We start from the raw sequence: 15,127 nt of genomic DNA, 5'->3' as shown, positions 1-15,127 counted from the left end.
GGGACACAGCTGGGACAGCTGACCCCAACTGACCAAAGGGATATTCCATACCATATGACATCATGCTCAGTATATAAAGCTGGGGGAAGAAGAAGGAAGGGGGGGACGTTTGGAGTGATGGTGTTTGTCTTCCCAAGTAACCGTTGTGCATGATGGAGCCCTGCTTTCCTGGAGATGGCTGAACATCTGCATGCCAATGGGAAGTAGTGAATGAATTCCTTGTTTTGCTTTGCTTGCATGCACAGCTTTTGCTTTCCCTATTAAACTGTCTTTATCTCAACCCATGAGTTTTCTCACTTTTACTCTTCTGATTCTCTCCCCCATCCTATTGTGGGGGGAGTGAGTGAGCGGCTGTGTGGTGCTTAGTTGCTGGCTGGGGTTAAACCATGATACTTGCTAACCCTTTAATAGTCCCATATGGCCAGTGCAAAAGTCTGACGGAGGGTGGAGTATTGTGGCCTGGATGAAGTCACGCCACCGCTGAGTGCTGCCGTGCCGGACATGCTAGAGCTCCAATACGAACCAGAGTCAAAGGCAGACAAGTGGTATGCCACAGTTGATATTGCCAATGCATTTTTCTCAGTTCCTTTGGCAGTAGAGTGCAGGCCACAGTTTGCTTTCATGTGGTGTCTAATACACCTGGAATTGACTGCCCCAGGGGTGAAAACACAGCCCTACCATTTGTCATGGACTAATCCAAGCTGCACTAGAACAGAGTGATGCTCCTGAACACCTGCAGTATATTGATGACATCATTGCAGGGGGCAACAAAGCAGAAGTAGTGTTTGAGAAAGGAAAAAGAATAATCCAGATCCTTCGAAAAGCTGGTTTGGCCATATAAAAAAGCAAGGTCAAAGGACCTGCACAAGAGATCTACTTCTTGGGAATAAAATGGCAAGATGGGCATCATCACATCCCAGTGGATGTGATCAATAAGATAACAGCTATATCCCCACCAGCTAACAAAAAAGAAACTTAAGCTTTCCTAGGCCTCGTAGGATTCTGGAGAATGCACATTTGGAGGGATGTATGGGGAGGCCTGGCAGATTGATTATATCACCAAGGGAGGTGACGTGCTTACCATGGTGGAAGTGACTACTGGGTGGCTGGAAACATACCCTGTGACCCATACCACTGCCAGAAACACCATCCTGGGGCTTGAAAAACAAGTTCTATGACAACATAGCAGCCCAAAAAGAATCGAGTCGGACAATGTGACTCATTTCCAAAACAATTTCATAGACACCTGGGCCAAGAAACACGGCACTGACTGGGTGTATCGCATCCCCTATTCACCCACAAGCCTCTGGAAAGACTGAATGATACAATGGACTGTTGAAGACTATACCGACAGCAATGGGTGCTGGGATATTCATGCACTGGGACGCAAATTTAGAATAGAATAGAACAGAACAGAATAAAATAGAATAATTTTCAGTTGGAAGGGACCTACAATGATCATCTAGTCCAACTGCCGGACCACTTCAGGGCTGACTAAAAGTTAAAGCATGTTATTAAGGGCATTGTCCAAATGCCTCTTAAACACTGACAGGCATGGGGCATTGACCACCTCTCTAGGAAGCCTGTTCCAGTGTTTGACCACCCTCTCGGTAAGGAAATGCTTCCTAATGTCCAGTCTAAACCTCCCCTGGCACAGCTTTGAGCCATTCCCACACGTCCTGTCACTGGATACCAGGGAGAAGAGATCAGCACCTCCCCCTCCACTTCCCCTCCTCAGGAAGCTGTAGAGAGCAATGAGGTCGCCCCTCAGCCTCCTTTTCTCCAAACTAGACAAACCCAGAGTCCTTAGCTGCTCCTCATAGGACATGCCTTCCAGCCCTTTCACCAGCTTTGTTGCCCTCCTCTGGACACATTCGAGGACCTTAACATCCTTCTTAAATTGTGGGGCCCAGAACTGCACACAGTACTCGAGGTGGGGCTGCGCCAACGCTAAATAGAGCGGGATAATCACCTCTTTTGACCGGCTGGTTATACTGTGTTTAAATGCACCCCAGGATGCGGTTTGCCCTCTTGGCTACCAGGGCACACTGCTGACTCATATTGAGCCTACTGTCAACCACCATCCCCAGATCCTTTTCTGCAGGGCTGCTCTCCAGCCGCTCCTCTCCCAATCTATACTTGTGCCCGGCGTTTCTCCATCCCAGGTGCAGACTCTGGCACTTGGGCCTCTTAAATTTCATGCCACTGATGATTGCCCAATGCTCCAATCTATCTAGATCCCTCTGCAAGGCCTCTTGTCCCTCGAGAGAGTCAACAGCACCTCCCAGTTTGGTATCATCAGCAAGCTTGCTAAGGGTGCATTCAACTCCTGCCTCCAGATCATTGATAATAATATTGAACAGAACTGGCCCTAGAATTGAGCCCTGAGGAACACCGCCGGTGACCGGTCACCACCCAGATGTAGCCCCATTCACTACAACCCTTTGAGCCCTGCTGTTCAGCCAGTTCTTCACCCAGCGCACCGTGAACCCGCTCATCCCACAGTTGGACAACTTGTCCAGATGGACGCTGTGAGGGACAGTATCAAAAGCCTTCCTAAAATCCAGAAAAACTACATCCACCGCCTTCCCTTCATCCACTAGGCAGGTGACCTTATTGTAGAAGGATATTAAGGTAGTTAAACAGGACTTTCCCTTTGTGAACCCACGTTGACTGTGCCTGATGATTGCATTGTCCTTTAAATGCCTTTCGATAGCACCCAGTATGATCTTCTCCATAATTTTTCCAGGTCCTGAGGTTAGACTAACAGGTCTGTAGTTTTCTAGGTCTTCCCCCACGCCCTTCTTGTAGATTAGAATAACGTTGGCTAGCTTCCAGTCAGCAGGGACCTCCCCAGACTCCCAAGACCTTTGGTAGATGATTGAGAGGGGTCCTGCTATAACATCCGCTAGCTCCTTCAGTACTCTGGGATGAATCCCATCAGGCCCCATGGACTTGTGAATGTTCAGCTGATACAGCTGGTCCCTTACAAATTCAGTGTCCACAAATGGAAAGTCACTGTTCCCACACTCGTGGTCCTCTGACTCAGGGGACCGGGCAGCCCAAGGTCTATCATTAATATTAAAGACTGAGGCAAAAAAGCATTGAATGCCTCTGCTTTTTCTTAATCCGTATTTGTCAGGTGACCATCTTCAACAAGCATCGGTCCAATGTTTTCTTTAGACCTCCTCTTGCTATTAACATACTTTAAAAAGCCTTTCTTGTTGTCTGACACAACGCTGGCCAGTTTCCACTCTAGTTGAGCTTTGGCCTTTCGTGTCTTCTCCCTGCATATGCGAACCACGGCTCTGTAATCTTCCTGCGAAGCCTGACCTTGCTTCCAGAGATCATACAATTTCTTTTTCCTCTTGAGCTCCACGAGGAGTTCCCTGTTCAGCCAAGCTGGTCTTCTGCCCCACTTGCTTGACTTTCGACACAATGGGATTGCCTGCTCCTGTGCTTTTAAAAAGTGGTTCTTAAAAAATGACCAGCACTCATGTACTGTTAAGCCCTCAAAAGCAGATTCCCAGGGGACACTGCTAACTAGCTCCCTGAGTAGCTTAAAGTTTGCTCTCTTGAAATCCAGGGTAGCAACTCTGCTGACCTTTTTTGTCATTACACTGAAAATTTTAAACTCAACCATTTCGTGATCACTGTGGCCAAGACAGCCACCTACCATCACATCTCCCACGAGTCCGTCTCTATTCACAAACAATAAGTCTAGGAGGGCATCTTTCCTAGTTGGCTCACTCAGTACTTGTGACAAGAAATTATCTTCAACAAACTTCAGGAATTTCCCAGACTTCCTTGTCACAACAGCAGTATGGTATTCCCAGTTGATGTCTGGGAAGTTGAAATCTCCCATGAGGACAAGGGCTACCGATCCAGAGATTTCTCCTAATTGCCTATAGAATAAGTCATCAGTGCTATCATCCTGGCTGGGCGATTGATAGTAGACACCCATTACGACATCTGCTTTGTTTTCCATCCCCTAATCCTCATCCAGATGCTCTCGACCACATGTATTAAAAAATACATTTTTAAACTTCTGTTTAGAAATCTGTATCTCAAAAGGTTTTCTCAAAATACCTAAAGTAATAATTTGGATATGAAGGAGTGGAGAAATATATAATTGAAAAGTTTGTAGGAAGTAATCCAGGATACTTTCCTGATACCAGCAAAGTCCAAATCTTTAGAAAATGCTATAGATGCTTGAGATGTTTTATAGATGTTGTGGTTTAACCCCAGTAGGCAGCTGAGCCCCACACAGCTGCTCGCTCATTCCCCCTCCAGTGAGATAGGGAGAGAATCGGTAGGGTAAGAGTGAGAAAACTCATGGGCTTTGATAAGGACAGTTTAATAGGTAAAGCAAAAGCTGCATGCACAAGCAAAGCAAAATAAGTAATTCATTCACTACTTCCCATTGGCTGGCAGGTGTTTAGCCATTTCCAGGAAAGCAGGGCTCCATCACGTGTAATGGTTACTTGGGAAGATAAACGCCATTACTCTGAACATTCCACCTGTGACTGTTCGGTCAACACCTGCTCAGATTTTGGCTAACATAGCTCATGCTAAGGCCTGATGTACGCTTGGAGCAGCACCATTAGGTCAAAGCAAGAGCACCAAGTAGGCAGGACAGGTGGCCAGAAAGAGCTAAAGGACCATTATGCAGCCATTATCACCTGCAAATTGCTGTCTCCTGCAGCCATCATCTTTGCATATTGATTGTCTGGCATTTTCCTCAGAATCTGCTAATTTATGGAAATGATATAGACCAATCTTCCAAGCTGGAAGGTATAAAACATCAGCTTACCCAAAAAGCTTTTGAAGTGGATCCAACAGCAGCTGGACTGCTGAGGCTTTCATGGTTCCTGGTGTGATACAGGGGATGCCCGCACTGTGATGGAGGAGGAAGGATGAGCACTCTCACCATCCGCTAGGTATCTGATTTTTGCTTATAGGTGCACGGATTAAGAGTTACGGGTTATAAGGTATGAAACCTTATGACTTGAGTGGTGAATAAGTGAATTCACGTGATCGACTAGTCTGGGCAAAAGGGGACTGAGCCCCTGTTTGTCATGTTTGTTTGTTGTATTTCTTAATGAGCTCATAAAATAAAGTTTAATTTAAAGAGTATGTTGTCCTGTAAGTTTGAGAGATCCAAACAGACTGTGACACCACCTTCCTCCTTCTTCCCCACAGCTTTTATTGCTGAGCATGACGTCATAGGGCATGGAATATCCCTTTGGTCAATTTGAGTCAGCTGTCCCAGCTGTGTCCCCTCCCAACTTCTTGCCCACTCCCAGCCTACTCACTGGCAGGGCAGTGAGAGAAGCAGAAATAGCCTTGACACTGTGTAAGCACTGTTCAGCAATAACTAGAACATGGGTGTTTTATCAACACTCTTTTCAGAACAAATCTAAAATGCTATGGCACCATGCAAGCTACTATGAAGAAAATTAACTCTATCCCAGCCCAAACCAGTACAATAGGCAAATAAAATAAAGCATTTCTCCCTGCTTCAACAACTTTCAGGTTTGGATTAGACACAGGAAACTAAAGAATGTGAACAAAATTAAGCCAAAAAGTAAATGATAGTTCTGTGGTTATAACACTGAAATTTGTGCTTTATTTTGTTAGATAATTTAGATGTTATTTTTCTTTTCAAGAAAGGCTATAAATAGTATCCATCAATGAAGTACAAATGAAAAGGAGGAAAGACGATCAAAGAGGAGGCGTGGAAGTGAATTCTCTGCACTCCAGAGAGGACGTGGATGAAATAAAGTACCTGTGCAGGTGTTAACAAATAGCCCTTGGGAAGAAGAAAATCAAACATGAAGTAACCAAGGATTGCTTTATGCTGACAGCTTGCCAGGTAGCAGTTACGAAATGTAGGTAATGAGGCTGGATGGCTAGGTTTTAAGACTGGGGTGCAAAATAAAAGAATGATTGCACCCTGGGTAGATTTTAGGTATACAGCATAAAAGTTGAAGAAGCCAAAGTGAATCAGTGGATGAATGTTGTAGATATGAATTCTGAGAGAGAACCAATAATGTACAGAAAGCTAAGAAAGAAAGGCAGCTATGTAAGAACATATCACACAAGGGGTTAGCCATAAAATATTTGAGTTAACGACTAAAGTTCTAGGAAGATTTGTGAGAAACACTGCACACAGAAAGGTTATACACATAATTTTTCAACTTTTACACAATATATAAGATCTATAATAAAAAGATGTGAATTTTTATACCCATTTCACTAAAATTAAACATAAACTAAATATGATTTGTATTACATTTATAAGATAGAACCATAATTAAATGGAAACTAAAGATTATTATTTTGAGACAAAATTCCTCCCTGTTGATTCCTTCTTGGAATGCACGACATCTTAAACTGTTAAATAAAATGTAAAGCTCCTTGCTGCTACTGTAGACAGATGTAACCTGAAGATACATACTACCAACAAAACTTACCAATGTTTATTTAGACTCAGCAAAATTCTGTGCTGAAGACACCATTTTATGGAAAATGAGCTATGAAATATTTTGATCAAAGAAGCAACATTCAATGAAAATTAAATTCTATTTTCTGTTGACTCACACTGCCTTGTCAAATCTTGAAATCTATTATTTGCAGATATTATACTATCCACTTCCATCACACTATTTTTAATCCCCATCTTGTTTTGATTAAATGTGTGAACAAAATTAAACACACTTTTCATTATCTCAGTCTCTGACATTTCACACATCTATTTGCTCTTCCAATCTTTGTCTGTCATCTTTTGCCAAACAATGTCCCTGCAGTTATGGGTCCAGTACAACATATTTAGCATGTGAGTCAAAACAAAAGTAAAACCATGTTAGTTCAAAGCATGTCTGACGTTTATACTAGTCAAGTTTTAAAGCAACTCTAACTAAACGGAATAAAAATCACTTCATGAATATACAGTGATAAAAGAAAATTAATTCTCTTTCCATTCTGTTCTGTTCTCTGGCACAAGTTATTATGTTCATAAAATCTGAACACGGCAATTTGCTAATAGCTATGATTGCCAAGACATTAGTATCCCAGATTGCATCACTGTGAGGTACAACACACTGATAACATTAAACTAGCCATTAACATTTTCCTATTGAATATTACTATGCATATGCATCATTCCCATAGCAAAAGTATAAGAGCAATTCAGATTTCTCAAAGCTTAGTAATCATTAGTGGTACCAAACTTTAAGAAGTATGCTGAATATCCTAATACTGCTCCATGTTTCAAAGCTACACAAGTCATGACCTTCAAAGTAGTGAGTGTATTACTGATAGATAATTCTCTTACTTTCTAATAGAAAATATGAAGATAATGCAATCATGCATCCATGTATGAAAAAGTGTGCTTCTCTTGAATGTCTGATACCTACAAACACTGAAATATGTGGAATAATTGAATAGAGAAAATTGTACAGTGATTACAGCTGTCTGAAATTAATGATACTATACAAATCAGCCAGTTACCAATATATTCATGTAAGCTCTTTCTTGGTTTCCCTAGTACATTTCCAACAAGATGATAGAGGGAAGACTTTGAACAGCAGAACTTCTACAAAACTTTAAATATAACTTGAACAAAAACTCTCATGAGGACTTTAGGAATCCATTACTGTTATGTTCACTGCCTAAATGTAAAGTGGCTGTGAAACATACTGTGCACCCCTCACAGACCAAAATCTGTACCTTATCTCATTCACCACATCTGTAACAACACTACATACATCTGCCAGATAGCAGGATGGAGATCCATGCAACAGCATGGTCCCCCCAAGCACTGTCCCCACACTGACAACAGCCCAACTTCAGAGACTGAGTTTCTGAGCAGCTGCATGCTACAAAGTTTTGCTGCCCTAACTGCATTACCTAGACTGCAAGGAAATTTTCCCTTACTGACTGGTTCTGCTGGCAAAGCCATGGAGCAGGCAGCGCTGTGCCAGTGAATGGAAGCTTTCTTTCTTTGTCTTGTGGCCTCTGCTGCACAGAGTGCATAGTTATACCAGTGGAAAAGACCCCTCTGTCGGCACTAGAAGAGCCTTTTGATTTCCGGTACTAACTGATACCCTACTGAGGAACACCACTGCAGCTTCTTTTACATAGTAGGTCTATCAAGTTTGGGAACAGAATAGGAAATAAGAAGCTATTTTGTCTCTTTTAAGAGAGCTGATCCCAGGATTTGCTCCAAGGAAGGCTTTTGTGAACACAGCTTTTACTAAAATTTGAATCTTATCTTGTCAAAAAGACTTCAGCTACCTTGAATAGGAGAACTGTCTACTTAAGGAAAAAAAAAAGCAAAAATATAGTCTGTACTGAAGTATAATAATCAGGTCTTCTAATCTGACTTTCTAGAAGTAAAAAATTACACTGTGTCAAATTACAAATTACATAGGAGGGCATCTTTCCTAGTTGGCTCACTCAGTACTTGTGACAAGAAATTATCTTCAACAAACTTCAGGAATTTCCCAGACTTCCTCGTCACAACAGCAGTATGGTATTCCCAGTTGATGTCTGGGAAGTTGAAATCTCCCATGAGGACAAGGGCTACCGATCCAGAAATTTCTCCTAATTGCCTATAGAATAAGTCATCAGTGCTATCATCCTGTCTGGGCGATTGATAGTAGACACCCATTACGACATCTGCTTTGTTTTCCATCCCCCTAATCCTCATCCAGATGCTCTCGACCACATCCTCCCTAACTGTAAGGGCTGTGCAGTCAAACCTCTCCTTTACATATAGTGTAACACCTCCACCTTGCCTGCCCTGCCTATCCCTCCTGAACAGCCTGTAGCCCTCCATCCCAGCAGTTGAATCGTGGGACTCATTCCACCAAATCTCACTAATACCAATGATATCATAGCTGTGAGAACTGACCAATGCTTCCAGTTCATCCTGTTTGTTTCTCATACTGCGTGCGTTGGTGTACAAGCATTTCAGATACGCTCCTGAGCCCTCCGTGCTCCCAGGGCCACCCAAACAAAAACCTGGGCCACCCAAACAAAACCCCTGCATACTGTGGAAAGAGATAAGGTCTCTGTAGTATGCGTAGGGAACTGGTTTGGAAAGACGGCGTGGGTTATTCCTCCCTCGGGAAAAGGCAAACCCATTCATAGGGTTGCTTTCAAACAAGGACCTGGGTGTACTTGATGGGTAATAAATCAAGATGGGGAAATCTGGTGTGTACCTTCAAGGAGATTTAACCTTGGGGGAAATAAGCCATGATGTGAGTTGCATGATATGCCATTGCTGTATGATGCTGCAGCAGGAGCCACTCAAACCAATGGAGAATGATCCTCATCAGGAACTGGGCAAGTGCAGCAGTGATCCAACCTGAACTGTACCAAGTCTGGCTGGGATGGAGTTACTTTTTTTCCTAGCAGCCCATATGGTGCTGTGTTTTAGATTTGTGACCAAAACAGTGTTGATAACACACCAGTGTTTTAGCTGTTCCTGAACAGTGCTTGCGCAGCATCAAGGCTTTCTCTCTCTTCCCTCCCCCAACAGCGAGTAGGCTGAGGGTAGACAAGAGACTGGGAAGGAACGCAGCCAGGACAGCTGACTCTAACTTACCAAAGGAATATTCCATACCATGAGATGCTGTGCTCAGCAATAAAAGTTCAGGGAAAGGAGGAGAAAGGGGGAGACATTCATGCTTATGGCATTTGTCTTCCCAAGCAACCATTACGTATGCTAAGACCCTGCTTTTCAGGAAGTGGCTGGACATCTGCCTACTGATGGGAAGTAGTGAATGAATTCTTATTTTTGCTTTGCTTGCACATGCAGCTTTTGCTTTCCCTATTAAACTGTCATTATTTTGATCTTTTAAACTTCCTTCTCTTTTGTTCCCATCCTGTGGGAGAGGGGGGTGAATGAGAGGCTGGGTAGGCATTTGGCTGCTGGCTGAAGTCAACTCACCACATTTACAGAAATGAAATTTTACTTCTGCTTATAAGTATTGGACTACAATATTTGAATAGTCAAAATAAAATGTGATTAACTACATCTTTTTCTTTTTTTCAAACAAGAACTACCATGTGAAGTTTAAATGGATAAGCTAAAATAAATTGCTAATACTACTAATTAATCTTTTTTAATAACTGTTGGGCATGTGGTTGTATACAGACTTCATAAAGGATAATGCATAAATAATAAGTTGCTGTGAGCTAACTAATGTACACAGTGTTTCAGAAGAAGGAGGTTAAAGGAAGCAAGTCCCAATGATGACAGATGAGAGAGGGAGAAGGCTATTATTTTACTATTAATTTAAGGTCCAGAAGAAAGGGCAGCTAGTACATGAATTTCTTGGCCAGCGGCAGGTTATCAGCTCTCTCACAGAATGAGTATTTGGGGACTATTAATACAGAGTTGTTTGAAATGCCAGTCTTTCTACAGCTCAACTTTTCCTCCAACTTACATTTGGCATTGTATTCTGTATCACAATCATGGAGGAACAAAAATATAGAGCAAAATGAAACTTGGAAAACTAGCAAGTTCACTATACCTGCCAAATATGAAAAGTTCAGTTTTCACATTTGAACATTACAGTGGAACAATCTGGAATTCGCTTTTATGTATTTATACAACAATTAACTTCTACACAGTTTTGGCACCTGTCCTTAGTATAATAAAACCAATGCAGATTAGTTATTTCCTATTTTATAATCTTTATATAATCCTAATAGACACTAATTTCCAAAAGTATATAGGTGTTATACATATGTATAGGGAATAAAATAGTTGTGATAAACCCATGTGCAAACATTAATTCAGAAAACCATTAAAAAATTCCAACATCCTCTTGATCGTGCCCCCCCCCGAAATTAAAACAGAATGTGTAGGGAAGTACACATTTAGGGACAACTTAATTACTTTCATAGTGATATAACTACAGTCAAATCTTAGAAATACTTGATTTATTCTCTGAGTGCACTTAAAGTTTGGCCAACTTGTTAGTAAGAAGATATCTTGCTCAGAAGTTCTAGTGTCAATTCAGTATTACTTTCTTTTACAACAGGGCTAACCAGACATACGCAGACAATTCTGAGTCTGTTCTGCCTTCATTTGGAGCTGGTTGCACACAAGTAGCACAGCTGTATTAGTGCAGGGCAGCACTATAGCTGATAAACCTCTATAACAGCCATGTGGCTTCCAGATCAGAGCCAGTTATCCAAGCAGCTTAAAACAAGGAAGAGTGAACTTTGGTCTGTCTGAGTACGTCAATATAGATCCTTACATGGCCTTAATGTACATACCTCACAGAGTGAGCTCTACAATTAGAGGATTGTCATGGTTTAGCCCCAGTCGGCAACTAAGCACCACACAGCCGCTCGCTCACTCCCCCCTGGTGGGATGGGGGAGAGAATCAGAAGAGTAAAAGTAAGAAAACTCGAGGGGTGAGATAAAAACAGTTTAATAGGGAAAGCAAAAGCCGCGCACACAAGCAAAGCAAAGCAAGGAATTCATTCACTCCTTCCCATGGGCAGGCAGGTGTTCAGCCATCTCCAGGAAAGCAGGGCTCCATCACGTGTAACGGTTACTTGGGAAGACAAACGCCATCACTCCGAATGTCCCCCCTTCCTTCTTCTTCCCCAGCTTTATATACTGAGCATGACGTCATGTGGTATGGAATAGCCCTTTGGTCAGTTTGGATCAACTATCCTGGCTGTGTCCCCTCCCAGCTTCTTCTGCACCTGGCAGAGCACGGGAAGCTGAAAAGTCCTTGACTAGTGCAGCAACAACTAAAACATCTCTGTATTATCAACACTGTTTTCAGCACAAATCCAAAACATAGCCCCATACCAGCCACTATAAAGAAAATTAACTCTATCTCAGATGAAACCAGGACAAGGATGCATATTTTGCTAAAAACTATAACCATAAGAATTGTCTGAAAAGTTCTACTAAATTACTTGTTTTAGAAAAAGCTGTTTTAAATTTTAATTACAAACAGAATTCATTAGAAATATTTCATATGTAGAAATTTTTGTTGAGGTAAATTTGGTGAAGAAAATGAAACCTAAAGAGGCTATTTTTATTAAAAGTTGGCTATTAATAACAAAACTGGCTATTTAACACCTATGGAAATAGATGGCAATACATAATTCAAATTGTCACTCTACTACTGTGGGGGAATATTTTTTTAAAGCCAGCATGCAATTGATAATTTCATTTACACACAATTACATTCTGAATTATACTTCCAAATGTGTGTAACATGATCTGCATACAGAATTATACATATACTTTATACATAAAGAATTTACAGGTAAGGATGCAAATTACATTTTGCTGATATATCTCATTTTCAAAGATTATTCCTTGATACATGCTTTCTGGTCAAGGAAACTTAACAACAGTAACTGGAATTTACTCTAAACTTAAAAGCACAAACTTCAACACCACCACGACAAACAAAATAAAGCAGTTGCAATTACACATTTGTTCAAAGCTAAAATTGAAATAAATTACAACCAAACGATCAAAAATTTCTTTCAAGACATTGTCTACTACTCCTACCTACTCACAAGCTTTCTTTTAAACAGACAAAGGTCCTTTTTGCTGAGTAGGTATTTTCTATGTTTCGATTCTTATTTTTGTATTTAAAAGGCTAGATAAATGTTCTAAGGTATTCACTGGGCTTACACACAGTTTAAAGATATAAACCACCAATAACTTCATGAAAACACAGGAAAACCTTTTCCCATTCCTTCTACTAATGAAAGAAAAACTATACCTGTGCTCGCTTCTCCATGTCCTGACAAGTACCTAGTTGTTCTTCCATTGCAGCTCTGATTTGCCTTGCCTCATACTCTAACTGCCTCCTGGTCATATCTGTTTGCAAGGAGAACTGAAATTGAAGTACAAAGAAGGCATTTTAAAGAAGGTTGATATAAACTATGTATTTCTCTGAACAAAACCAAAACAATTACATTTCCACACCAAACTTCATAAACAAAACATGAAAATAGACCCTTAAAATATTACTACATTGTTAAAACCAAGAACACATAATATTGGTAAACCAACAGGCTACCTGCAAGTCTTGTCAAATAACTAAAAGCAATATAGAAACATTGAGACAATATAATTCATTAACATTTTTTAACTAACCTGGTTTTTTTTAACATAGCTGTTGAATTCATAACCTACAACATCGCTTAAGGAAAGGTACTCCAACCAATATATTTTTCAAGGCATCAGCAAAGCTAAATAATTTTAATGTTTATTTTAAAAACCAGGTCTTTGCAACTAAGGGAAAATACTAAAAATTAGCAAGAAAGTTGATTTAAGTTCAACTCCCTCAAGCTTTATTTTAAAAGATTGTAGAAATATAGAAAAGCCTAGGCTGACAGGGACTTCTGGAGATCACCTGGTCCCACCTTCTGTTGAAAGCAGGGCCTTAGAGTAGGTTATCCAGGCCCAAGTCAAGACAAGTTTTGAATATTTCCAGCAAGGCAGATTCCACCATATGTACACAGGTTAGTTATTCAAGCATGTGGAAAATAGCAACAGGTCCAGTAAACATGTTTGCTCAAAAAGTGAATTAGTTGATACCATCTTTTGATACACTTGATTACCTTTCACTCTAACTGTTCTTGCTAGATGAATATGAATTTATTTAATTTCTTGTCAGGTCAGTGGTTTAAAATGCATAGATATACGGGAGTGGCAAGTAAAATGAAATGAATACCATGGAAGATTAGAAGATCCATCATTTAAATATCAGCAAGAACTGTCTTTCTGGAAGAGGACAACATGAGCTCTTTCAAAAAAGGGAGGTGATGAGCAAATATGGCAGCTGTACTTAATTTTATGAAGACTTTTCTCTAGTCTGCTCTCCAGCAAAAAGATACTAGTAACTAAATAGACCACAAACCAAAAACAATGACTGCATGAATGTATGAAAAGCAAAACTAGAAGGCATAGTAATTCTTCAATATTAGGAACAATTATACACAAGTATAAGACGACTGATAAAATTTTAAATCTTTCAGGAAGAAGTTTTACAAAGCACCTAACTACTCGTGGTGGGTTGACCCTGACTAGTCACCAGGTGCCCACCAAGCCGCTCTATCACTCCTTCTCAACTGGACAGAAGAAGAAAATATGATTAAAAGCTCATAGGTCGAAATAAGGACAGGGAGATTACTTACCAATTACCGTCACAGGCAAAACACACTCAAGTTGGGGAAGATCAATTTAATTTATTGCCAATTAATAACAGAGTAGGATAGCGAGAAAATAAAACCAAATCTAAAAACACCTTCCCCCCACCCCTCCCTTCTTCCCAGATTCAACTTCACTCCCGATTTTCTCTACCTCCTCCCCCCAAGCAGCGCAGGGGGATGGAGAATGGGGGTTGCGGTCAGTTCATAACGCTTTGTCTCTGCTGCTCCTTCCTCCTCACACTCTTCCCCTGCTGCAGCGTGAGGTCCCACCCACAGGATATAGTCCTTCACGAACTGCATGGTCCTTTCCATGGACCACAGTTCCTGCCAGAATACCTGCTCCTGCAGGGTGAAAACCTGCATCACCATGGTCTTCTCCACGGGCTGCAGGGGAACCTCTGCTCCAGCACCTGGAACACCTCCTCCCCTTCCTTCTTCACTGACCTTGGTGTCTGCAGAGTTGTTTCTCTCACATATTCTCACTCCTCTCTCTCCCAGCTGCTGTTGTGCAGCATTTTTTACCCTTTCTTAAATATGTTATCACAGAGGCACCACCAGCTTTGCTGACTGGTTCAGCTTTGGCCAGCGGCAGGTCCATCTTGGAGCTGGCTGGAACCGGCTCTGTCTGACATGGGGGCAGCTTCTGGTGTCTTCTCGCAGAAGCCACCCCTGCAGCGCCCCCCTCCCGAAAACCTTGCCATGTAAACCGAATACATTACTATATTTCACCATCAGTCTTAAAACAGTGCTATGTATTACAGGGACATGGCAGACCTTTTGGCATTACCATAGCACCACATTATTGATGGTCACTGACAGAAGACAGAAATTACCTTTGCTTCTTTGTTCTAGGGGTTCTCCTGGTATGGAAAAAGGAAAAATCAAAGCCAGTATACATTAGTCACTCTGTTCCACC

General features: G+C 41.3%; 1 protein-coding gene across 23 annotated transcripts in view; it reads right to left on the bottom strand.

The window, feature by feature from the left end:
- The window catches only part of LOC140651491 (adenomatous polyposis coli protein-like), a 176,898-nt gene that overhangs the window by 55,854 nt on the left and 105,917 nt on the right, over nucleotides 1-15,127 (bottom strand). For 22 of the 23 annotated variants that reach the window (XM_072860976.1, XM_072860987.1, XM_072860973.1 and 19 more), the window contains one exon: nucleotides 12,777-12,890. The exons of the other annotated variant lie outside the window; for it this stretch is intronic. In XM_072860976.1, the coding sequence (XP_072717077.1) occupies nucleotides 12,777-12,890 (114 nt within the window). The remainder of the gene's footprint in view (nucleotides 1-12,776; nucleotides 12,891-15,127) is intronic. 23 annotated transcript variants of the gene reach the window in all.

This window comes from Ciconia boyciana, chromosome 4 (assembly GCF_034638445.1).
Source record: "Ciconia boyciana chromosome 4, ASM3463844v1, whole genome shotgun sequence".
NCBI classification, from domain to species: Eukaryota; Metazoa; Chordata; class Aves; order Ciconiiformes; family Ciconiidae; genus Ciconia; species Ciconia boyciana.
Note: the sequence above shows the minus strand (reverse complement) of the source record. Positions and strands in the feature narration are given on the sequence as shown.